The sequence below is a fragment of the Cephus cinctus genome, unplaced genomic scaffold (assembly GCF_000341935.2).
Source record: "Cephus cinctus unplaced genomic scaffold, Ccin1 Ccin1_scaffold0330, whole genome shotgun sequence".
In the NCBI taxonomy this organism is placed as follows: Eukaryota; Metazoa; Arthropoda; class Insecta; order Hymenoptera; family Cephidae; genus Cephus; species Cephus cinctus.
In genome coordinates this window covers 1,491,790-1,515,753 of record NW_014333027.1, presented here as the reverse complement: position 1 = coordinate 1,515,753, position 23,964 = coordinate 1,491,790, and the positions used below count along the sequence as shown (strand labels likewise).

Genomic DNA, 23,964 nt, shown 5'->3' with positions numbered 1-23,964 from the left:
AAAAAGACGAGAGACCAATCCCGCGAATCCATTCGAATAATATATCATCCTACGTACGAATACCCCATTGTACTCACTAAAAATTAGGTATAAATATATGAAAAGAATATAGAGTCCATATTTGAATAAAAAAAAATATAAGGATACAGGTAAAGACATAGTTCTTAAATGCGTCATAAGTGCGGGCCACTCCGATTACGATATTCACCGGTCATGAGTCACGACACCGGGCACCAACTCATGATTTCTCTTGACATTTAACATAACGTAAACGTCGTGAAGGTTTTTCGCGTAGATCACGAACCAGGCACGCCTTTCGTTTGTCGGCGTGAATAATTACCAGATCGACAGCGATCGTCGCGCCGCCAAGCGATCGACTCACCGTACCGTTAAGTCGTTCGGTATGCCCAGCGAAGCGTTTGTCGCAGTTTCTGTTTAAAGTTTGCGCGCCTAAAGAAGCTCGCACAATAGAAAATACAAAAGGTATACGTACTTTTGCACGATAATCTCATTATGAATGGTGCTAATTGCCAAGCCGCTTGAATTAATTAATTTTCATGGCTGATACCGCACGAACGATCAGCGTCAAGTTTAGTCTTGATATACAAATTCTACGAGCGATTTTTCATTACTGTTCCACGTGAGCTTATTTACTGTATAAATACACAAGTTGTGCTTATTCACAACATAACTGACGTGACCCTCTTTCTCGGTACTCTCTATGGCGCCAATTAAGGTCTAATCAATCCACCGACTGGCCGATATCCAGGAGGCGTGCAAAACAGACAGCGCCGTGATTTCTCGCTCGTGATGTGAAAAATCAAACAATAGAGAGAGAGAGAGAGAGAGAGAGAGAGAGAGAGAGAAAGAGAGAGAGAGGCAGACAAACAAAACGAAAAAATAAAAGATAAACAGATATATCAAGTGGACAGAAAAGGATACCCAAGAGACGGCTTAGCTCGAGTACCTCCACAATGGATCCTTTGTTGTTTACAAGATCATCGAGTCACGTGACGTACAATCCGACAAAACGTGGCGGCGCTACGATCGAAGCATATCGTCGGTTGATTATTAAATAAAAACAATTATCAATACCACGGCACCGAGTGATAAGTCGAGCAATTATTCCTCCAGCCCTGAACCGATAAGACCGGAATTTTCTTCATACAACACAAAAATTTTCCATCCAAGTCATAAAGCTTGATACGCACGTATGAAGTTGACAGAAAATTTTCTGCAACGACTCGCGACAGTACCTACAGTCCGCCCACGAGCAAAACGTGTGTTCGAGGTGTCATCTTTCCACGAGTCTCAATACAAAAGAGTCCCCTAGACCAATGACACTTTACTCCCCGGTTCGACTGCAGTGCAACTATACGTGCATTCATGTATGAACGACGGCAGTGATGTCAAAGGGGCGTCGAGGGAACCCTTTGAATTAATTATTAACGCCGTGAACGCAGAGGGCTCGACCCTTGCAACCAACAAGCAAAATTCGGCCCTCCGACACGTCTCGTGATTGTCACGAGGCGCTTTGCCGTGTCTGAGCGTTCTCGGGACTAACGAGAGCGATGAAAATAATAAGAGAAAAAAATGCACGAAAAAAAAAATAGTAATAAAATAAAATCCCGGTCAACCAAGCAAGTTTCACTTGTAACAAGTAGCGTATTGCGTAACGTGTCTGATTCATTTTTAATCAGGCCCCGCCCACGATCAACAACTATCATTGAAGTCATCAGTGACAAACGATATCGGTATCGATACACTATTATCAAAATTCTTATCCCAAGCTAATACTGCAAAAACAAAATATTTCTTAACGTCTTCATAATCTAATCGTCCAATAAGATGCCCAAGTATTGGCGCACTGAAATCAGTTCACTCCTGGAACTACGATAGGATCAAAAGGCGAAAACTCTTTTTCACTGGGATAGTTCCACGTAGCCATTACGGGGTTAGAGTTCTCCGACTAGTGGAGATGAGACATTACGATACGAAGGTGGTACCGTTATGCGATTACTATGCTGAGCCGCTCCGGGGAATGTGGGTGGAAAGCAACAGCCTTACCCACCTTCCCCCGCTCCGCCGGCTACTTACTATACCTGCTCGATTCTCTATGGCGACTCCTATACTCCCTGCCACTATTCATCTCACTCTGGATGTTCTCTCTGTGCTTGGCTGTACGGGTACCCGTTCTATATCCCTCTCTCTCTCTCTCCGTCTTGTATAACGCGGGAGCCATTCTCTCACGGCAGACAGCTGATTCCCTCTCGGCTACCGCATCGGCACGAGACTCACGCTCCCACGAGTGAAACGGACACCAGTTTAGTAAATAAAACGCAAAACGCGAAACCTAGTTGGCGCCACTGTCGGAACCACTGCAGCCACGCATATGCATAAGCGCGCAAGCAAACGATCGAGGACGCTCGCACGCACGCTGGCCACTGACAATGAGACAGCCAAAGGGTTATTGTCGTTAAATTAATCTTGGCCTGGCTAATTAATTATCGAGGGTACGTAGACGTAATTAGGGACCGTTATCTTGGCCGCTCTCACGACTTCTAATTTAAATATACTTGGTATGAATTATCCAGGCCGAATGGCAACGTTTACGTGTCTCTTGATGCGCGTAATGGAAGTACCGAGCGTTTATTGTATTAATTACGTCAGTTAGGAGTAACGTGGGAATTATTTAGCAGAGAGAGAAAGTTTTCGTTTATTGACTCTAATAGATATTCGATAATGTTACAGATTTAATAACGTGCCAAGACGTATATCTGTATATACGAGTCAGACTGAAGGGTGTCGAGCGATTCAGTCTTGTAAAGCGTCTGATTAATTCTCGAACCCACGTTTCCATGGCTCTTTGCATGACGGCCATTTAGCCCGGAAATGGGGGTCTCGGCACGTGCTTCCTCAGCACGAGTGGCAGGCAGCGCACTTCCGGCGATTCTTATCGATTAATATAGATCGTTGACTCACCGTATTATGATGAAAACGCAGACTGCCCGAACGACGTAACGTGCCACCGCGTATATTCGCTGCCGCCAATTCCACGTGTCGCCCGTCGCTCCCGCCGCGTCTTGACAGTTCAGACAACTCAGCGACCGGTTGCACCTGCAACGGATAATCACAACCGTGAACGTGATGCACAGAATCAATAACAGTGATACCTTAATACGTAGAAATGTGAGAAAATTATTAAATAAAGTTTTCATTTTAGTCAAGCTCTCGAAATGGCGTCGTGCGTGTTCTATCGCACTTGTCACCTGAGTAACGCTGATTCGCGAAATGGAAGCAAGTTCAGCGCTTCGCATGAAAGCCTAGACACGCGTGTCATCATATCCGCTCGCCTTGAGGCTCGGAGTGTACGATGGGTAGAAAATATTGGAGGTTATACCCATGAAAAAGGATCCCAAGGTATATTTTAATTTTTTGTTCTTCAATAAACTAACGAGATATTGTAATGTAAAGTAATAACGTTATGAATGAAGTGAGAGGAAAATTGAGAATGCTTGATTTTACGATCGCACGAGACTTCGCGTGGAGGTATTGTATACTAGGACCCCTAGCATTGTCAACCGTCGAGGAGGGTCTACGGGTAGGGCTTCGTAAGAAGAACAATTAACTATGGCGGAATGCTCTCATTGTTCGGTGGGAGCAACAATACAGAAGCTTGAACCAGACTGTTCGTGCATACAGAACCTACTAGTAGGTAGACGTTGATAATACTGTACATACGTATATTGTGAAGACATTCTATGTATTCGTTTTGTCGTTTATAAAAAGTATTTTCGTTAAAACATCACATCAGAGTTCAGTAGAGCATTAGCATATTGTATATCAAGACATGTTATATATACTTTGAATTAATTAATAGATCGTTGATACAATTCACTAATTGTGTATACCAAAGAAAATTTTGTAATTAAACTCTCTGCAAGCGACAATACGTTAGAAATAATTATTTATATTGATAAACAGCATTAATTATCACGATCAATATGGTTCCTCTGACGCATTTCCATGACGAAGAGGCTCGTTACGAAACATTAATTTACGGCCGCGAACGAGTATCCGGTTTATTTGTACAGTCGGCAAGAAGTGTCTAAAAAAGATACGGGAGTAACGAAATTCGAATAAACACGATTGAAAGATACGAAAGAACGTTTATTTAAATCGCGGATAGACGTAGCACTTGCAATCTCATGCAAATAGATGTTCGTCGTCTATAAAAAGAAAATTTACGTGAGCAACGAGCATTGCCCTCTTACGAAAAAAACATTCCAACCGAAAAAGTAGAGTCCATAGGTAGAAGAGTAAAAAAATTATCACGTAATTCCGGTCTACACGCAAGTCAATGCTATCCGAGTACAACGACAATAGCTACCAAGCAATTGGCGTGCCCTCCTAAATGAAGTTGACAGCCACGGGTAGTTGAAAAAGATTATATGCCGAGTAGTGCACACTGGAAGCCGAGTAGTAGTTGGTGAGTCTGAGTGGTCAGAGAGGTCACGCCTCGCCTCTACTCACTCGCGCGCACGAGTAACGCGCATTCGATTCACTTTTCCCGGAATGTTTCTGGCAGTCTTCTGTAAGGGTTATTTGTCAACCGTCTACCCTGTCCGACGCACAAATATTTCGTATGAAGCTTCGCCAAGTATTCCATAGTCCCATTTGGCAGTCACCATGAAAATCAGACCGGTGACATTCGAGTACTAAAGGGCTCGAGCATGATCGACAGGCGCGCCATCCTACGGAATCTAAACGAGACGTGAACTACGCGTCAGTTTTCCTTTGTAGCTCGCCCAACGTGCAACGGACAGTCGAATTAAAGATAAGAGAAAACCGCTCCTACCTCTAGCTGAATATAAAAGGGATAGAAGGTAAAAGACAGAAGATTTAAACATAAGCAGTGACATCTATCGGCAGATAATTCACCTCACGTGCTCAGGCCCGAGCATGGGGACTTTCTTGAAAACAGCCACGTCGCCCATTGAACGTACCAGCATCCTGCTTCCTGTAAGGACGTAAGAGATAGGGTCCGGTGTATCCCCTTATCAGGAGTTACGTAGGCAGTTGCAGTACGTGGATAGAGCAGCATTATGCGTTTGAATGCATCATAATAATATGGCTGGAATAAAAGGTGTGCACTACTTAAATTATATTAACAGACAAGCGAACAATCGACACTTTGCGTGATGCTAGTATGTCAGTGTTGTTTATTCCAGCACGATGTACCGGGTGACCCCGTTTTTCCTCGAGCATATCAGAAAACAGGTTGCGCAACCGCAGCCGGAAAAATGCAACCGACAGATAAAGGAGTCGGAAGCGTCGTGGGGAACGCTCGTAGGCGCGGAATGTCACGTATACGTATATACAGAGTGATTACGTATTCAGGGAATCCGTGTATACAAGGTGACCCGTTTAAAGAGAGTCCTTGCCCCCACCGTGTGCCAACAAACGGTACATAAAAGACGAGCCAATGAACGTACTCCTCGGGCTACAACCACGTGTTTCATTGACAGGAACTCCTGGCTGCTTCTAGCGAGGAAAACCGTGTATCGACTGCGTCAAGTGATACTCGCTCTAAGTGTAAAAACACATCAGCTTGATCAAAGCAGATCACCGTTTAGTTTTCGTTATTCGATCGTTAATCCTGAGGCTGCGCTTTAGAAAACTTAGATAGTGAATTTTCATGTAGAGCATTGCAAGGGGTGAGAATATCCGTAGTGGTTGGTCGTGGCGATATTTATTTTGTGCGCCATTCTGATAGCGCTAAGCGACTTTTAAGTGTGTTTCTGAGTAGCGCGTCCACAGGGAGAGGAGAAGGAGAGAGAATCGTGAGAGAGTGCTGGGACCACTTCTTCGTAAGACACTATTTATATGTGTCAGTCTCAAGTAGATATAGTTTTATATAGGCTATGAGTCAGACGAGCTATTATTGGTCCACGGCAGTGAACTAAAATGCTCTCATTTGTGAAACACCATTTTGCACGTCACCCACAGCTGTTTTTTCGGCTTTCTTTATTCAGCCTATAATAATTATTAATAAGTAGACTTTCACCGTCTAATCATGGCACAGCATCTTCCTTCGTAGAAGTCCAATGTAACGTGGTAATGATATGGGCATAGTGACGTAAAGGGTTAAAAAAAATAAACTATGCTTCAAAGGCGGACGTCATAACGTGTACACAGCGTCTGTGTATATTGTATATACACTAGCTTCATATACCCAGTTACCGTTGGAACTGATGCTGGAAAACCGTGGAATTTCCAAAAAATGAAATCAAACGCTATTACTGGTACACTTTCTCACGCATCAAGCTCAGCCTGCAGTTTCTGGTCTAGCGCTTATTCTCGGACGATCACGATCCCAGTCGATCTCGCGTGATCTCATGTGAATCGCGTAATGCAACGCGTCATCGCCTAAGAAGATTCTCTGACTCGAAACACACGTGTTCGTGGCGCAGAGACTTTTTTCTTGCCGGGAAGGCGCCGAGCAAGGCGTATTAACAATTAGCAAAGAAAGTGGCGCCACGTCAGGAGACCCTGCGATAATTCACATAGGAAAGTCTTAAGTATAGGCTTGGTACGAGGAGTGTGGATATTCGGAATAACGGGTAAGGCTTTACTTTGAAAATAATCCAAAGACTCGTGACGGAAATCAAGACGATCCTGACCCGATTAACATGCACGAATTGTAGCGATTCGCAAATCGCGGTTAGATCGTGAATGGCGACTGTCAGGAATTTGCACGCGATCCAGGCTAAACAATTTGAGAATGCCAGAGGCGATAAAAAGTATGGCTATACGTAACCTTCCATTGTATGCTAAATTTTGCCTGGCTTTGACGTTACGTATGCACGCGTGCGTAAGTGCGTCGGTCGACGAGAAAGAGTGTAAAGGTTGTGTAAATCGACTCAAAGAGAAAACCGGTACAGGTTGATTTTTCAAAGATGAAAAAAAAAAAGAAACTCGATAGACTTTTCCAAGCATCTCACATGAAGAAATTTTTTAAAATCCATATTAACTAAATCCCATATCGCGTATGCTTATCAAACGTCGTATAAGTATATTTGATATCGTTGAAGCTATGACTAACTAGGCTCGATACGCTGATAACAGCTATTATCGATACCCTTGAGAAAAAGTCATAAAGCCAATTAAAAAAACGCATTGCATGAATATTTAACGAGCAGAACCGTGATGCGCTTGTCTCATTCAAGAAAATGATAAGCCGAATAAGCTGAAGACAATGGATTGACTAGAAGTTCAATGCTAGGTATAAGAAAGAGTAAATAAAGTGCGGCAAAAAAGTATGTACAGTAAATGCCTACAATGTAGGTGAAAGAAACTAGGGATAAAGATACTGTACACAATTGTGCCACTGCGCCAGCAAGATATTAATCGAAGCATAATAGGCGTGACAGATAGAGAAAGAAAAGAGCCTGACAATGAAGCAATGTAGAGTTAATGTTTCCTAGTTCCCTGAGTACTGCGAACCCTTCATTGTTCCCTGCTGCTAGGAACACGGAACGGGAGGAACGATACTTGGTCCAATTGCTTCTTGCCTCCATTGTTCCTTACGTTCGTGCGATACTAGAATAATGTAAAGAGAAAAAAGGAAAGGAAAAAAAAAATAAAGGTATCAGCATCTCCACGAATAGGGTAGCAGAAAATATAGGTATACAACAAACCCCTTCGTGAAACTTAAGGCTCAACGAACTCGGGCGACTCCTCAAAAATCGTTTATTCTGGCGCCTATCCAAGAATTCGCTTAACGCTTGAGTCGTCGGCGCTTTACTCGGTCTACTACTTTAGGTGATACTGATTTTTGTCTTTCTGTTCTGTTCTGTCTGCGATCTTCAAAGAGGAAATCAGGAAGCATCGTTACTTCGCGTTCACCATTCTCATTCGGGGGCACGTAAAAACGGTGTACGTTGAAATTCTATTTTATGGCCGTCCGGCTGGTACCGATTTGCAAGAGAGGATTGAGGTTAACGTTAAGAAGTTACGGATGGCAATTGTTGTTATAAAATTATCGAAAACGTAACCAGTATCCTTTTACTTATTTACACGATACCGGAGCATATACCTGTACTCGCGTCATGCAAGCTGTATATACGTTACATGCGTTCAGACAGGTTTTTAAGTTTACATAATAATCAGGAATACACGAAGAAACTGATATACGCAGGTTGTCAGATCGTTTGCACCAACTGTGTCATTTCAAATTGACAGATTGCCAGTTGTGGAAGTTATATATATATACAGATAGATAGCTGTTTCAATGTGCAATTGGTAGCAGTGGTGTTAAGACCTTGATAACATTATTCTTATATGCTCCTAAAGATAGTTATCCACGTGTCATCTATGCTACGTTACACAGGAGTTTATTAAAACAGCTGGCTACAAGCCAGTCTAGTCAGGAAGCTAATTTACACGGTACGTCAATGGCCGCTGCTTTCTATTCGAATCTATCCTCTTGGATATGCGAAGGTCTACACACTCCGTGGCTTTGGTTAGTTCAGGATGATTCTTCAGAAAGAAAGGGATGCAACGCAGTGCAGGTATAGCCATCAGAAATGTTCCGTATATGATTGCGGCACGTGCAGGGCCGTCTACCTGAAATATTTCAAAGTGCCCCGTGCCAAGAGTAATGCGGTTGCGGTGGAGCCGAATAAAGAAGCTGAGAAGCCCATGATCAATTTACTTCTTTTTTATTGCGTATACTGGATATGCTGGTCTTGTAAGATTCCACAGTTACTGCAAGCTTCCTCTGAGACATTTCCTGCTTGGTTTTCTCATAAGGATAACGTTATACGGATGTCTCCTATCGAAACATGGTTAGCCACTGTACCGCTATGGTCAGCTGCTTTCCTCTGACGATAACGCGATGCGTGTTATAAAAGATAGGAATAAGTGGGTTTCCGTGATGACAATGCGATTAGCCTTGTCTAGGTCTCGACCAATATTTGACAATAGTCGATAGTTCCATGATAAGACAGATTAGAGAAGATGATGATTATTTCCCGTAACGATACTCTCTTTAACGATACATCATATTGGGGACCTTGTAGATAATAAAAAAAAAAATTAATTTACAAAAGCGTCACACCATAATGTTTGTACGTACCTTGACAGTAACATAATTTGCAGAACCCTTGATGAGATCAATGATTTCTTCGCGCGATTTGTCATCCACATTGATCCCGTTGACCTCGATGAGCCTATCACCAGGTAAGAGACCGGTATCATTATTATTTTGCACCATGGCACCGGGTTCCGCGAAGATGACGGGCCTCATCTGCGTGACACCGTTTGCGCCACGTTCCACGATCACAGCACGTCGAAGGGAAAATCCAAAGTCATTTCTAGGTGGTGGTTGTCTTTGTATAGTTAACTCCCGTGGGTCTGGTAGCTTGAGAGGCACTATCTCAGGCAGTACCAATTCCACACCCTGATCCTCGAAGGAAGCAGATGATCTCCACCGGGAGAAACCCTGAGACTCGCCGACGGGCGAAAGGCTAAAGGGTGGTGTGGCAAAGCTCGAATTCGTTGTATCCGTCAAGGAATCAGCAGATGGACTGGCACTCGTTACCACTTGGAGGAGCTTATTGTCCTGATGATGCAGATGCTGCGGACTCCTTCTGTAGGATTCCTCTTCGCTACAAGGCTCATCTTTACCAACGGACAAGGATGAGAGATTCGGAACATTCTGATAAGCTATCACCTCATTCTGCAAAGTGTTCCTGACGAGGACGTTTGCATCTTGATGATTCTCATTGCCATTTTGCACTACTCCAGGTTCCACGGTAATGCTGGTGATGCTGAGTCGTGGACCTTTCAGAATTCCACGTTTTGGCGGTTTTGGTGGCAATGGTGGTAACGTCTTTCCTGATGCGTTTGTTAACGAGGTCAGGGAGGCTTCTGATGAGTCGCTCTGGGTCAATCCGTCAGGGGTACGAGTCCAGCTCGTACTAGCAGAATTGTGAACGTTATCCAAGAGATCCCTGTCTAACTGGGCGAAAAAGGATGCACTGTAATCCGCAGTGATACCACTTGGAAGCTTCTCCTTTTCCTTGCGACGACCCCGGATCTTCAATGATCTCCTTACCTGTTGATTTGGACAAAGGGAAAGAGAAAATATTATTATTTACAAGATTAAAAAAAGTCTGATGATGCTTAAACGTGGTTAGAAACAGACGAAGGTACTTTAGACTCTTGTTCCTCAGGAGAGGGCGTTGCAGGACGGTGTTGTAACGATCGCTAGGAAACTTTTCTAAAGCAGTGCTGCTAGCTGGAGCCGAGCAAAGTCGATATTGCATAGAAAACATTAACAAGTGGTTTATTTACTGTTTACCATCTTCTACGTACAAGGCACGAGAGCCTTTAACACGTTTACATACGAATATGAGATAACATCTCTGGTAAGTTCAATGAAAGAGAAGCGTAAAAGTTTTATAGCGATAAACTGTCAAAACTATTAATATACTGAATAACACTGCATCAAAACTTTTACTAAGAATATACCGATAATCATACGATAAATATGATCAAAGTTCAATGACAAATTATGTAAATACCAACACGGATATTTGTCAGTGTCAAACAAAAGTTACGACATTCCACAACAAAGGCTGAACGATATCCTGTACTATGTATGTATATGAGAGAAATTCCGGCACTGTCATCTCTGTATGTACGAAGTGAAGGACATGAGCAAAAACTATTCCGTTTCCCTCTTGGTATTTTCTACGCTCGAATGAACTGGCACTAGGTACACTCGGGCGGATCAATGCGAGAAAAACCAGGCGCAGCGTCAAGGTTTCAGAATCGGTAAATGCGAGTTACAGAGTTTGATTGGCTGGGCGTGTTTACAGTGGGTGGACATACGAAAAGGTTGATAGAACAAGAAGGAAGGCAAGGTAGCAGGACGATCAGCCACGCATTCAACAAGCTAGGTGCGCTACGCCGAGTGTGGGTGTAGGATGAAGAACCTTGTAGGGATGAAGAAGGTCCGTTAAAAAGTAAACGAACCTCGTCGAGACGCAGTAACTCCTCGGCAGACATGCTACCACGATCTCGTTTCTTGACATCTTTCCGTTCCTTCTTCTCTCGCTTCCGCTTCTCCTTGTCGTCCTTCTCGGCAACCTTCTTTATGAAATTAAACATCTTGCCAGGAAACCAGCCTTAGTCTTTTTCCTCCAAATGTCACGTTCCCCTCCTGTTTTACTGTCTAGGTACCTAATGCCACCAGTAGCAGTTGGTACCGTAGTGTCTTTGTATCGTATAATGTATATCTAAACACAAGGGTGTTCAATGGAGTATCCAGACTGTTAGTTCACCAGAATACGATTCTCGACACATAGCGTCGAGTCTTAACCTCGAGCCACGGGAGAATTCTTGACGGGATAGGCACCGGTGCTGGTGTATACGTTAAGGGTCTTACAGATGAGTAGGGTAGGTAGGTAGGTAGGTACCTGCCTGCCTACTTTCCTTCGAGTTTTCCCGCAAATCGATGCGCCGGATTTGTTATATCGTCTAGAAGAAACTAGACATGGAGAATGAAGGGCGGAGAAGAAGGTCCTGCGACAGTAATGCGTCCTGTTCTTCCAGTAACATTTAAGAAGGTGTGTCTTGTCTCCCTGGGGAGTCGTTGGTACACCTTCACCTAGAGAATGTCTAGGCCGTGTATTCATGAGAATCCCAAGCGTTATTCATTGGATTCGTTGTAACAGCCTTGTGTAATTTCTAGAACGGTTTTTCTAACACTAGAGAAACTTGTTTAGCACGTCTCCTTTTGAATTAACTTCCTCTTGATCTACGACATTTATTGGAATTTCATAATATTTCTTTTTCCATCAAATCTTATATTACGGTTCAAGGAGCTTCTAACACTGCGAACACCTTCGCGCCGGGTTTTCACTCCGAAACTGACAGCTAGCACGGCACGATACGTCACAACACTGCCACTGCACCGCCATTCACACGAGATTGCCGCGTGTTTCACAAGGAACTGATTATTACGTGGACCTACTTGATAATTCCGTCACGTTTCACTATGTCGTTTCTAACGCCAGTCTATGAAACTTCACTGGCTACCGGTTAAATGGGCGATCGCGCTACGCACGCACGCGACATCGAAAAATACTAACGGCGTGCTACTCTCGTATGGCAATGACAGACTGTCATGGCAGCCTGCGCGCTTAGCGCTGCGCTCCGCATTCTCGGCGATAGTCGGATGCACTGAGAGCATGCGCATTGTACATTGAAAAAGTGACATCTGTTGGTAGCTATATAGTACTCTCTCTGTTAGTTATGGTAACTGCTGCGAGATGCCGACAGTAGGAAAAGACCAAACCTTTTTAACTTTTGATACAGATCCTAATAATTTTTGCTCTTGAAAACATAAAGTTCTAAGGAGCAACATAATATGGATTAGATAAAATTTTCGAAAAAAGAGTGATCACATAGTACTTAAATTAGATTCGTGCTCATAGATGGAGCCACGATGAAGGAGAATAAAGTTATTGACATATATACCATATTAGTGAGTATAAAAGACAGAGGTGCAATAGTTTCTCTAACTTCGTTTAAAAACGAAAAGCCTAATCTTTCAAATTGACAAGTTAACTAAATACTTAATCTTTGGTTCGTTTGCATAATATTACGTGAGCTCTGTAATCTGGTATTGTTTCTCATATATCATAACGAAACGATATCAAAACGTTATCAGAATTTTAGGAAGAAAGTTGATATTTTCATCCTTCGAGATTAAGCAATTGAATCATCATCCGCTATCAATTTCACATTATCAATGCAAAAATAATAATACGTACCAATGGTTACACATATCAGGGTCAGAGGAAAAGTACACAATAATGTAAAATTATGCATATGGCGATGCCTATTTAAATAATAAACTTTATTTATCGAAAATCTGCCGAGCTGACAGTTACTTGATTATTCCTTTTCTTTTTAAAGGAAATTCCTCCATAGAGACTCGATACAAGAATGAGGGTAGTTAGGAAGCATTACAGATCAACATATACAAATTTAAACACGTACAGCGTTGCATAGTTATTATGCAATTCATATATATATCTTTTCTTCCTAGAGCAACGCCCCTTAATACAGTCCCAAAATTATATATTTCTAACGAAACCATCAGGAAAAAAAAGTCGCGAAAAATAATTAACGAACTCAAATCCATCCTTGGGATAAATACTCCAGAGGTCCTGTACCGACGTCCTTGGAAGTTTGAATCAGTCTCATCTTATGCTTGAACTTTGTAGACCCTCGTGCACACAATATCGTCCACCTTCATGACCTGAAAATTTAATATTTTTTGAGTCACACATACGGATATATTCACCGGCACGAAATACGATGTGTGCCAAGTAGCGGTGACCTTTGTTCAATTACGGAAATTATGGTAACGTATAATTGACCAGGGCACGCAAAGGTCACCAATCAATTGTTCCACGAGGGAACGCGAAGAACTCACGATTTTCAAATACATCTCAAAGCATTGTACAATTCTTAAATATGAACTTATACGTAGATTACAAAATTCGAATTGTTACTCACAGCCTTTACTTCCGTGGGAGTAAACTCTCTCTCGATAATAGTTTCCTTGTCGCCTTTCTGAATCTGCGTCATTTTGTTACCATCCAAAGTGATAACGCTCTTCACTTTACGACCATCCGGAGTCTCCTCGTCGAACTCCTCGCCAAGTTTGAATTTGATCTCAGAGTTCTTGAAGGTGCTGCTCGTCTTGAGTGTATAAACATCGTCGCTCTCGGTCAATTCAATAACGGGATTAACACTGGCACCCATTTTTCTTGTGACCAACCCAACACCTGTAAAATCAACGAAACTCATGACAAAATATGCACAGTCAACATACGTCTGCGCACATTATAAATGCATACCCAAGAAAAGGTTTACCCAGTAAATAGCGGACTAATACTTATTTTCACTATGTTTTCAAGGTAGAATAAAATGTGGAAAAATTCAAAAAGCATATTTCTCATACTTTAGAAAAGCCCACGAAATTTTAAACTCACCCAGAGCCTTCATGTACTCGTCAAATTTCTCGGTACTATACAGCTTGTATTTTTTTCCGATAAATGCCATATTTCTAATATATATATTCTTTATCAATACTATTAGGAACAATGAAAAATGAGTATTCGTCAAGAACTGCAATGACAGTCACCAAAGTAAGAGACTGACTGTTACATTCTCGTCGTCACTTATTTATACCCTTTCTAATCGGTATCGAAGAATATTTTTATCCGTATCGTCAGGGGGGAAGCAAGAAACTTTACTCGACAGCTGCCGTCACTGCTGTTACATCGAAACAAATACTTTGGAGTTTGACCCGTTCCGCGATAGAAGAAAACAGTATCAATTCGTATAATTATACCCATACACATCACACTGCGTGGACTCTTATCGGTTATTAGTAAACTTGATTCTATCAGCGTTACGACCGTGCATAATTTACCTGGGAAATCAACAAGTGCATTAGGTTTGAATTAAAAAATTATAATTTATGTGCATTCTATTTAGCACGTCAATTATTTCACACGTTTTGATAATCAGTGTCATCGGAGTCAATGACAATAACGTGTCAATTATTCAGTTTCACTCGAATCCGAGAACTGATTTGAAATTAATATCTGTCAATTGTGATAAGACCTTTAGGGTACAATCTAAGGGACGATACAGTCGCAAAGAATTTGCTTGGCCGATAAGCATTCTTGGTACAGAACGAGTCGCTTTTCCCTCTCGATGTGCAATGTGGAGGCGCTTACAAGGACTCATGTGTGTGAATACCAGTGTAACCTGACCGTGAAGTCTAGAGTTCACATTTCATAACCGGTTACTGGTTGACCAAGGACATATAGTCTGAAGATAGGGTTAAAAATATTTTAAAAAATTTTGCGGGTAGAACGGACCAGTTGGATATACAGTTTTATTAATAGCAATAAACGAAGAATCGTCTTACCCATGTAAAACGATAATTTAGAGAATATCATACTTTTTTATATTATGCAAAAAATATCGAGCCACTATCTTGTCTTTTGCCAAATTTAATTCTCCGGTATTATTGATAACGATCGATTCGTATTTTCGTTACGTTAAGAATTAAATGACAAATGATTTTTTGTAGCCTATTACTAAACATCAAATCAGTGAGATCAGGTTAGGTATTATCGTTCAATGTGATAAATCTTCGTGGAATTAAAATTTGTTAACAATTTTTATATGGAACAGGGGTACGTGTTCTTTTTTCAGGGATTTTAATGAATCATCCTCGAAACATCAGAATATAAATATGAGTGTCTTTCAAAGGAATTGATAACGAATAAATTTACAGCTGGGTTAAAAAGGACTTAAGGTTCGTCAAATTAAAGGTTGGCATCAACGGATCAAAGGTATTTGCAGACGTTGCTTCGTAGGGTGTTCAATCATTTTGGTGATCAGTCATTCTTTAAGAAATTTATCCCAGCCTAAGAGACCAAGGTATTATCCAAAATCTTTGTTAAGAATATTAAAGCACAGGTACCTACAGTGTATCGAATTTCTAGAAACTGTTAAAGTTGAGAAATGTAAGAGAAAGACATAATGAGATAGAAATGACAATTATAGTTGAAGGAAATATCAATTTTCTACTCATGATAGTTTTGAGAAGGATATTAGACCCAGAGTCGTGTATGCATCAGAGAGTCGATTCAGTCTGTGATTATTATTTATTAGTCTCGATTGAAGAATGAATTCCGGGACTAAATTGGGCCTCAATTGGACTGTCTGCGGCATGGCGGTCCGCCATCGTCGATGCATTGGTATGGGCTAGGACAGTGAATGGATTAGAATTGATTCAATTGTTCGCAATTTCAATACAGCCTCCTTCAGGCTCGTGGTGAATTCATTAACAACGCTTATCCTGCAAGGGGTATCCCGCGGGACAAAGAAGATAAAGTTCAAAGAATAACGACAGACAAATTACTCAATAATTAATTAACCATTCAATTACTAAATGAGCCATGAACTTTGGATTCGCATTATATATAATACTTGCAGCTCCGCATAACTATGCGTCATGTTAATTTTAGGTGCGTGTAAAAATAAGGTATTTGGCCTGAAGGTAATTTTCTAAAATAAAATCTGAACTTTGAACACTCCACAAAAATGATTTTAGCTATTTCGATAGCGTCAACGTAAAATAACAATAGACCATAGTTTACTCAGCATTAATTCAAAATATCGTTCTCAGCCATTTACATACTGTGCCAAAAGTAGAATAGTTGAATCGATCAATGATAATATTAAAATTTACGTTAAAAGAGATTAGAAATAATTACAAGTGATTAATCTTTATTTATTGGGCTAATCTATCCGATTTTAGATTTATCGATGAATCAGATAACGTGATAAGCAGAAATTATCAAAGCGCTTCACAGTCTATTGGTACCCGTAAATTCAAGTGATATTAAAAGTGTGATTAAATCACAAAGCTTGCAGAAAAGAAGCTTTATCTTATTATCCTGTTATACCAAGTGAAAGTTACTGTACAGTAAATATTGACACTAGCCAAGTAGATTGAATAGAACGCAATTCGTTCGCTCTCACGAAATATGAATAAATGTCAATAAGAAAAATAAGAAACAGCCATGTCAAATAAACAGAATGCAAAATCTACAGACTACAAGTTCGTAGTTTAGTACAGAATATAATACGAATCCCTTATTAATCTGTCCTTGATCAATACTAATAATACATAAAAAAGCAAAGTAGCAGTGTATTCCACTGATTTTTAATATATTTAAAGAAACCTCAATACGTACCAAGAGACTTCATGAGTTCATCGAAATTCTCACTGCTGGCGAGCTTGTATTTCTTTCCAAGAAATTCACTAGCCATTGTTGAAGATTCGACTGGACGAAAGATTCACAAGGAATAGAGGAAGAGCTAAGTTGCTTGCTTGTCTCGTGCCGGCCGGCGACTGAGCCAATAATTCGGTGTAAACTCCGTAATACCGCGTAGCGTCGCGGCGTCCAGACTCGCTTCGCATGGGGGAATAGATTCAGCTGGGGATATTTCGTTGCACGCTTCCAGTCAGTCAACCCCTCGCTCTCTTTATATTTAAACTGGGATCGCTTCATCTCTTTTTCTCAGTCTAACACAAACTGGCCAACTTCAGGCAGTTGCCCTCACTACTGGGCTACATCACACCTCTCTGCACGCTCACGACATTGCTTGTATGTATAAGCAAATGGAGATAAACTCAAACTATTGTCTTCCTTTCCTCGTTCCACCGTACATACGCAAAGTACATCGAACCATACTCACCAGGCGTCTTCCTATTGGTGCAGGATAACGCGCGCGTACGTAGCCACCTATTGGATGTAACCACACTAAACTCTCTTCGAATGCCGTACGTTTTTAGCACTGTACATAATGGAATGGCAACGTATAATTGTAAGGAATTGTACAGTTGTTTGACTTAATAGTGTACGTATTTATAGTAAATTTCTGTAATTATTACTCAGTGTTAAAGTTGCATTTAGTAGGTAACTGAAACATTTTTAAAGAGCCACCTTATTATGACTCCACATGGGCTACACAGAACGAGATCTGCTTAGCTATCTGCTTTGAATCAGCATTTTTGACAAGCTTTTAAAGAACTGTAATATGGGAAGCAAGAGCTTATAATGGCATCAAGTATCCAAATACGATACTGTAACAGTAAGAAAGAGTAAGTAGGATATACATAATATAATCGTTTCCGTAAGGTAACAGGCATGGATTAATGTGTCATTAACCTTGACAATAGAAAGGAAATCGTCTGCTGGATAATGATTACGATATAAAGGTGATTGAACATATAAAGATGCTATTAGGATGTACAATATAATTTATGTTATAATCAAATGCAGTGTATATACAATCTTTCTTGTTCCAACTAATAAAGATTAATTTATTTTTCCTTCAGTTCCTTGTCTTCTCTCATTGCTCCCTCTGGGAGAGCAGTTACGTTCTGATGGAACCCGTCAAATTAAATGATCCTTAGTTAGTGTTCAGGGAATGCGGGTTTATTTTCCGGTGTAGAAAGACGAGGCACGGATAAGGGCGACGCCTTCTTTCGTCTCAAACGATTGGTACTGGACTGTCATGGCTGCCGTCTCTGGGATCAATAAAAGGAGAGGATCATACGATGGGCTCACGCCACCGACATGGCACACGCGTATTAAAACTCCACTGACTCTCTTGCGCTTCTCAAATAGTCATACGCCATTCTGCGTTACTGCGCTCCTTTAATTCGTTTTGCTAGTCACGAAGTGCAGACCAGTCACGTAGTTCTCGAGGAGCAGTAGTTTGCTGAGGAAGTTGTGGGCTGATAATACAAGTACTGAAGATTATTAAGTCACGCCTGTTTGAATTTACTTGCGGCAAAGAACATATTTACTTAAGAAAATGTATCTTCAGAAATAATTCCAATATGAAAAAATGTTAATGATTTTAGATGTTATTGATTATAGATGGGCCAGGACGTGCAAATGTATTACGTCTCTTATTGCTTAAAATAAAAAAGAAAATAATTTTGAAATATGACGATTATCCGCTGATGGTAAAGAAGAATTCGATTAATTTATTAATACCGACTGCTGGAAATGATTTAAAAGTTATTTTCAACTTTTATAATTCACTGCTATGCAATGTATATCATGCCGTTTCCGCTGAGTACGTCGATAAAGAGTAGTTTATTCAATAAATCGAATGGTTAAATACGCTTTATTAGAGAGGATTTTATACGGTTCTCCAAAAAAAGACGTTCGATATCGCCTGTGATTGATTATACTAGGCAATCAAGTAATAATTCAAGGTGTAATAGCATATATCGTAGTTCAAGAACCAGCAATTACAATCCGCTTTACGATAAGAGTAAACTTTAGTTTCTTTAATTTACTTATATTTCAATTACTAGTATATACTAGTCAGGTATATCGATAGCTATCAAAAATAGAAAGTCTAAACTTTACGAATAAAAATATCTCAGTCTATTCGTACCATCCTAATTCCACTCGGTAAATAAATATTAAACTTGTCTTTAAACACAACATTTTTCGTTCGTCCCAAATATTCTCTAATTTCTATATTAACCCCTTAGCCTACAATATCGTGTGAGAGATGGTACATCTTAGGTTATTAAATTTTTGTAAATTTTATCAAGACGTTAATAATTTAAAATATGTGCTTATTTAGAAATTGAAATAAAAATGTTATTGATTTATTATTCACTTCAAGATAATAAATCTTTCTTTTTCAATGATCAATCGGTCATAATTATTTATCAAATATCTTGCAAAATAAAATTAGCCGTAACTTACACATATTTAAATATCAAAAAACGTGTGCGATTTGCGCAACTTCGAACGCTCAGTCAAACCGTTAAATGGTTCGACGTGTGACCGAAATTGTTATGGTTTATGGCACGCGCCATCGGAACTTAAATCGTAAGGTAAAGAGTTAATTATAATTAGGACATGAAAAGTCACACGTAGAATATACATTCCATATAAAATTCAAGTAGCACATAAGTTAATATTACTAATACGAATCGAACGTGTTCCTATCATCGTGTATGTACAGCTTGGAAGTCGATAGCCAGACGTTCCGGCGATGTAGGAACGAGAAGGGGATTGGCAATGGCGCCGCGTGGATTCCGCAGCCGCAGCCGCAACCGCAGCTATGGCGCAACGTTCACTCGACGGGAAGCGAGAGAACGACAGAAACGGTTTCTCCGCAGCAGTAACGGCCAAACCGCGCTTGGAACCCGTTCCGCGTCGTAGTAGTAACAGCCGCCGACATCAACGAAATAACAGCATAAAACCAGCCAGAAACGCGTCTCTCGTTACGGCTGCCAATATTCACTCTCATGCCTATGCGGAGGCCGATGACGCCGGGATCGAGGAGAGGAAGACCCGGTTTAACGCGATGTTCGACACCGAAAGATTCATTGTTGAGATCGAGAAGCGGCCGGCCATTTACAACGTCAATTGCGACGAGTACAACGACCGCAACGCCAAAATGAACGCGTGGGATGAAGTTTGTCAGGTGATGGTACCTAATTGGGAGAACCTTACGGATGAAGAGAGAAATGTTGAAGGTAATACATATGCATTAATTATTTATTCATATTTATATATTTTATGAACGATCTATCTTTTATTGCTTCAACGGCTTGATCTTGGTCCTCGAGGTGTTTTGCTTGCCACCCTGGAATCCGGAGCGTTTCGTATCGAACTGCAGACGATCGTCTCGCGATTCTTGCTTACGGTGCTGACCTCTGCTTGCGCGGGAACTCACGAACACATCGATTTTCGCTTTGTACACGTCGGCACTGTCGACACTCCTCTCCTTTATACCATCGGATATGGTAGGATGGATTGTGAATGCAATTGTAGTTAGTGCGTTATGATTTTCTTTGGAGAAAAAAGGCAGCTTTTAGTGATAATTCAGATTAATCATTTATAATGGGGGGTGTATGACCTTGGCCTCTTAAATTATTTGAAGGGGTACAAAATCTCAATGTGTTGTAAGAGAGTTATAGGATACTAGAAATGTAAGAATTACAATTGTTTTGCTGATTTAAATTTCCTTTAAGAATGTGTATCTCAAAAAAATGTTGCTTCATTGATTAAGTTCTGATATAAATATTCGATGCTTCATATAGTATTTGATGTTTCTTTTTACAGAGAAAAATCTACGTGGAAAGTGGAGAAACATCAGGGACTATTTTATGAAGGAACTGAAACTTCAGCGTTCAAAAAAGCCAGGACCCGCTGGTCGGAAACGGAAAAAATATATGTATTTTGATCAGTTATTATTTCTAATGCCCACGGTGGAAACGAAACGGTATTGATTCATAATATATTATTGATGTATCATAGTTGACAAAAATTTTTTTACCTGATGATTTCATTTTTTTAGAAACAGTGCAGGATATATAAGCCACTTCAAATCTGAAGAAAGTGATGGCGAAATGGACAATCCCGTGATAGAAGAATATGATATACCACTAACACATGCTGGCACCTCAAGGGATTATTTACATACTGGAACTGCCTTCAAAACGCGAACGCGTTATCCAAAACAATTGTGCGAGGCATCATTAACGTCGTTCGATACGGAAATTCAGGATATGTTATCCTCGCACAGTAGTCAACGTATAGTCGACGAGGAGGACTATGACAAAATGTTTTTGTTATCACTGTTACCAATTTTAAGGCAAATACCAGATGAAAAAAAATTAGACGTCAGGATACAAATGCAACAAGTGCTGGCTGCAGCACTTCATTTGCCAAATAGCAATTAGGTAATCTAATACAGATTTATTGGAAGTGCAAGAATTTTCCTGGGACGCTTGTGCAAAATTGTAATAAAAGTTTGACATTAATATACTAGGAATAGTATTCTGTGCGGAGATACTCAATCATTGTACGATAATGTTCAGCAAATTTCTTTAACACTAGATTTACGGAACCCGTTACTTTGATGGATTTCAAATTTCATGTTAAACCCTTAAATTCCACACTGGGTAAACTGTAAACTCGCATCGGCTAGTGTGGAATTTAAAGGTGCGTGACAGAGGTGTGCAATTCAAAAATTAAAGTTACAGAAATTATAAGTATTATTTTTTAGAAATTTTTGTTGACGTTGATAATCAACGTCCGTAAATCTAGTGTTAAGTATTACTATGTTGACTTTGTCGTAGGAACTAAAACAAAGTTAAATTTATTTTGTATTGTTAGAAGACTCTGAGCTATAAAATGTAAGATGTTAATCAAGACATATTTCATCTTGTATTCGATGAATTTCTGAAAGATGTCTTGCTACGTTAACTTATAATACTCGAAATAATTGGAACTTCAACGAGAGCTTGCTTCTGATTTTATTTAAATATGATTTCGTTAGATTGGTTAGTTTCATGACTCCTGTACCTGTATCAGAAAGAGAGTTCTCTAAATACATTAATATAAGCAATGATATTTATTACCTAAATTGTAATGCGGACAATAATTATGTACCCAAATTGAGATGCACAACAGATCATTTCTACTTCTAAAAAATTGTTAAATGAATATACTATATACGTATGTGCATCTATACTTGATACACAACGGATACTGTTTTTAACATTCTAATAATTGCATTTCTTTTGCCCTCTTTTCCTCACATATTAATGATATATTATCCAACACGATATATAAAGGATGTTCCGAAATTATCAGACCTACGGGGTACAGCAGTATTAGGAAGGCATCCAAGATCACGAAAATGACTGTTTTTATTTGGAAGTTCTTAGTTTCCAATTGAAAGCAGATCGAAGTTGATCAATTGGAACGAGATAGCAGCAGAGGTGGTAGGCATCTAAAAACTCTGAGCTTGCTTCCCTTGCATTTGTTTCTCGATGGCATCGACAAGGTTGCATATGCTACAGACAGATCATGCGAATATGCATTGTTTCACGGTCAGAGCGCCAAGCGTATTTGTTAGCAGATTGTCGATACCGACGGAACGCCTTAGCTTCGTTCGCGTTCGCTCAATCTGTAACAATATGTGTCTATAATTAAAATAGCATTCCAATGCGTTTTAGTCAGCCTGAACGACTTGCTCAAAACAATTGCGAATCGCGGTTTCCTCGTGAGACCTTCGCGCAGCAGAAGCTAAGACGTTCCGCCAGTATCGGTTAATCTGTTAACAAATGCGCTTAGGGCTCGGACCGTGAAACAAATAATATTTGGATGATCCGTCTACATCAAATACAGCATCGCCGATGCCGCCAAGAAACAAAAGTAAGTACAAGAAAACTAAGAGTTTGTAGGTGCCTATCGTGTCTGTCGGTGTCTCGTTCTGATTAGTCAACTTTGACCTGCTCCCATTTGAAAACTAATCACTTCACTCTATAAATTTCTCAATTCAATCAATCACTGTATATATTTCTCAAGTCAGATTTAATTCGGAATCAAAAGGCAACTTAAGAATATAGTAAAAGAAAATTTCAGTAACTTTAATTGTAACGATTCGTAACGAGATCGAGCGTGCGCCTGTTGAACCGCAAATTCAATACACAACATTAAAAAGGGATGCCACTGATCATAAGTTTCTTGGTATTTCAACTCCATTACAACATTCTGCTTATTTTGAACCGGCATAAGGTATACGAGTATTAATAACCAAATCCATCGGTCGAACAGATGCATAATAAAAAAAACTTGTCAATAAATAATCGACAAGGAAATTGTAAAATGTTACCAGCTAACATTTGATCCATCGTGAAATCATCTCACGTAACGCAACGTCGACTTTCGAAAATTTCTTACATAATTCAACAAATATTTTCATTTCCGATTATGGCCAACGAACGCACCTTGCGATTTCAGCCGTTATCTATTATACCAGAGGCATAAAATAGTTTAACCGAAAAAGTGAAACTGTATCCGGCGATTCACAGGCGTACCAATCCCGAAACATGAACAGTATAGTACCCATATACACATATATAGAGTCGATGGTACCTATCGCAATGAAGTTCCATAAGATCGGCATTCGCCATAAGTTTATCTCAGAACGATACGATGACTATAGATCTATTCGTATAGATTCATACAAGAGAAAGTGAGAATCAGGAACCGACGGCAGAGCCAAGAAACGTAATGTAAATTAATGTGAGCGGCCTCGTGCTCGGCGAAATGTCAGGGCTGCGACCGATCCTTTATGGTTCGTTTACACTTGTGGATCCGCTACCGATCGAGCCACCGACGGCCTACGTGTCTTTGAAAAGGTCCTCGCGACGAAGAACAAAAATGGAACAGTCCACGAAACGGGATAGATGCTCGTACAGTCAATGAAAAAAAAAAATTAAAATTAAAATATACCGACACC

The 23,964-nt window shown here is 40.2% G+C and overlaps 3 protein-coding genes across 6 annotated transcripts in view; 1 reads left to right on the top strand and 2 right to left on the bottom strand.

The window, feature by feature from the left end:
* LOC107266856 (unconventional myosin-XVIIIa) overlaps positions 1 to 12,215 on the bottom strand; it is a 52,365-nt gene extending 40,150 nt beyond the window's left edge. The window contains exons 1-3 of one of the 2 annotated variants that reach the window (XM_015737802.2): positions 11,044 to 12,215; positions 9,140 to 10,120; positions 2,983 to 3,117 (exon numbers count right to left, since the gene is read on the bottom strand). In XM_015737802.2, the coding sequence (XP_015593288.1) occupies positions 2,983 to 3,117; positions 9,140 to 10,120; positions 11,044 to 11,178 (1,251 nt within the window). In that variant the 5' untranslated portion in view covers positions 11,179 to 12,215. The remainder of the gene's footprint in view (positions 1 to 2,982; positions 3,118 to 9,139; positions 10,121 to 11,043) is intronic. The other variant, XM_025084001.1, reaches the window with a different exon arrangement.
* Positions 12,216 to 12,910: 695 nt separating this feature from the next.
* On the bottom strand, positions 12,911 to 17,034 carry LOC107266854 (fatty acid-binding protein, muscle). Of its 2 annotated transcripts, none has more exons than XM_015737800.2 (3): positions 16,863 to 17,034; positions 13,597 to 13,868; positions 12,911 to 13,336 (listed from the first exon to the last, which is right to left on the bottom strand). In XM_015737800.2, exons 1-3 carry the CDS (start codon positions 16,936 to 16,938, stop codon positions 13,283 to 13,285), a joined length of 402 nt encoding a protein of 133 aa, XP_015593286.1. In that variant the 5' UTR covers positions 16,939 to 17,034; the 3' UTR covers positions 12,911 to 13,282. The 2 variants fall into 2 exon arrangements, with proteins under 2 accessions (XP_015593286.1, XP_015593287.1); XM_015737801.1 differs by lacking the exon at positions 16,863 to 17,034 and adding an exon at positions 14,076 to 14,250.
* A 2,359-nt stretch (positions 17,035 to 19,393) lies between these two features.
* On the top strand, positions 19,394 to 22,223 carry LOC107266853. Of its 2 annotated transcripts, XM_015737798.2 has the most exons (4): positions 19,394 to 20,185; positions 20,279 to 20,455; positions 20,775 to 20,934; positions 21,010 to 22,223. In XM_015737798.2, exons 1-4 carry the CDS (start codon positions 19,768 to 19,770, stop codon positions 21,392 to 21,394), a joined length of 1,140 nt encoding a protein of 379 aa, XP_015593284.1. In that variant the 5' UTR covers positions 19,394 to 19,767; the 3' UTR covers positions 21,395 to 22,223. The 2 variants fall into 2 exon arrangements, with proteins under 2 accessions (XP_015593284.1, XP_015593285.1); XM_015737799.2 differs by lacking the exon at positions 20,279 to 20,455 and having other exon boundaries at positions 19,687 to 20,185.
* The last annotated feature ends 1,741 nt before the right edge of the window (positions 22,224 to 23,964 follow it).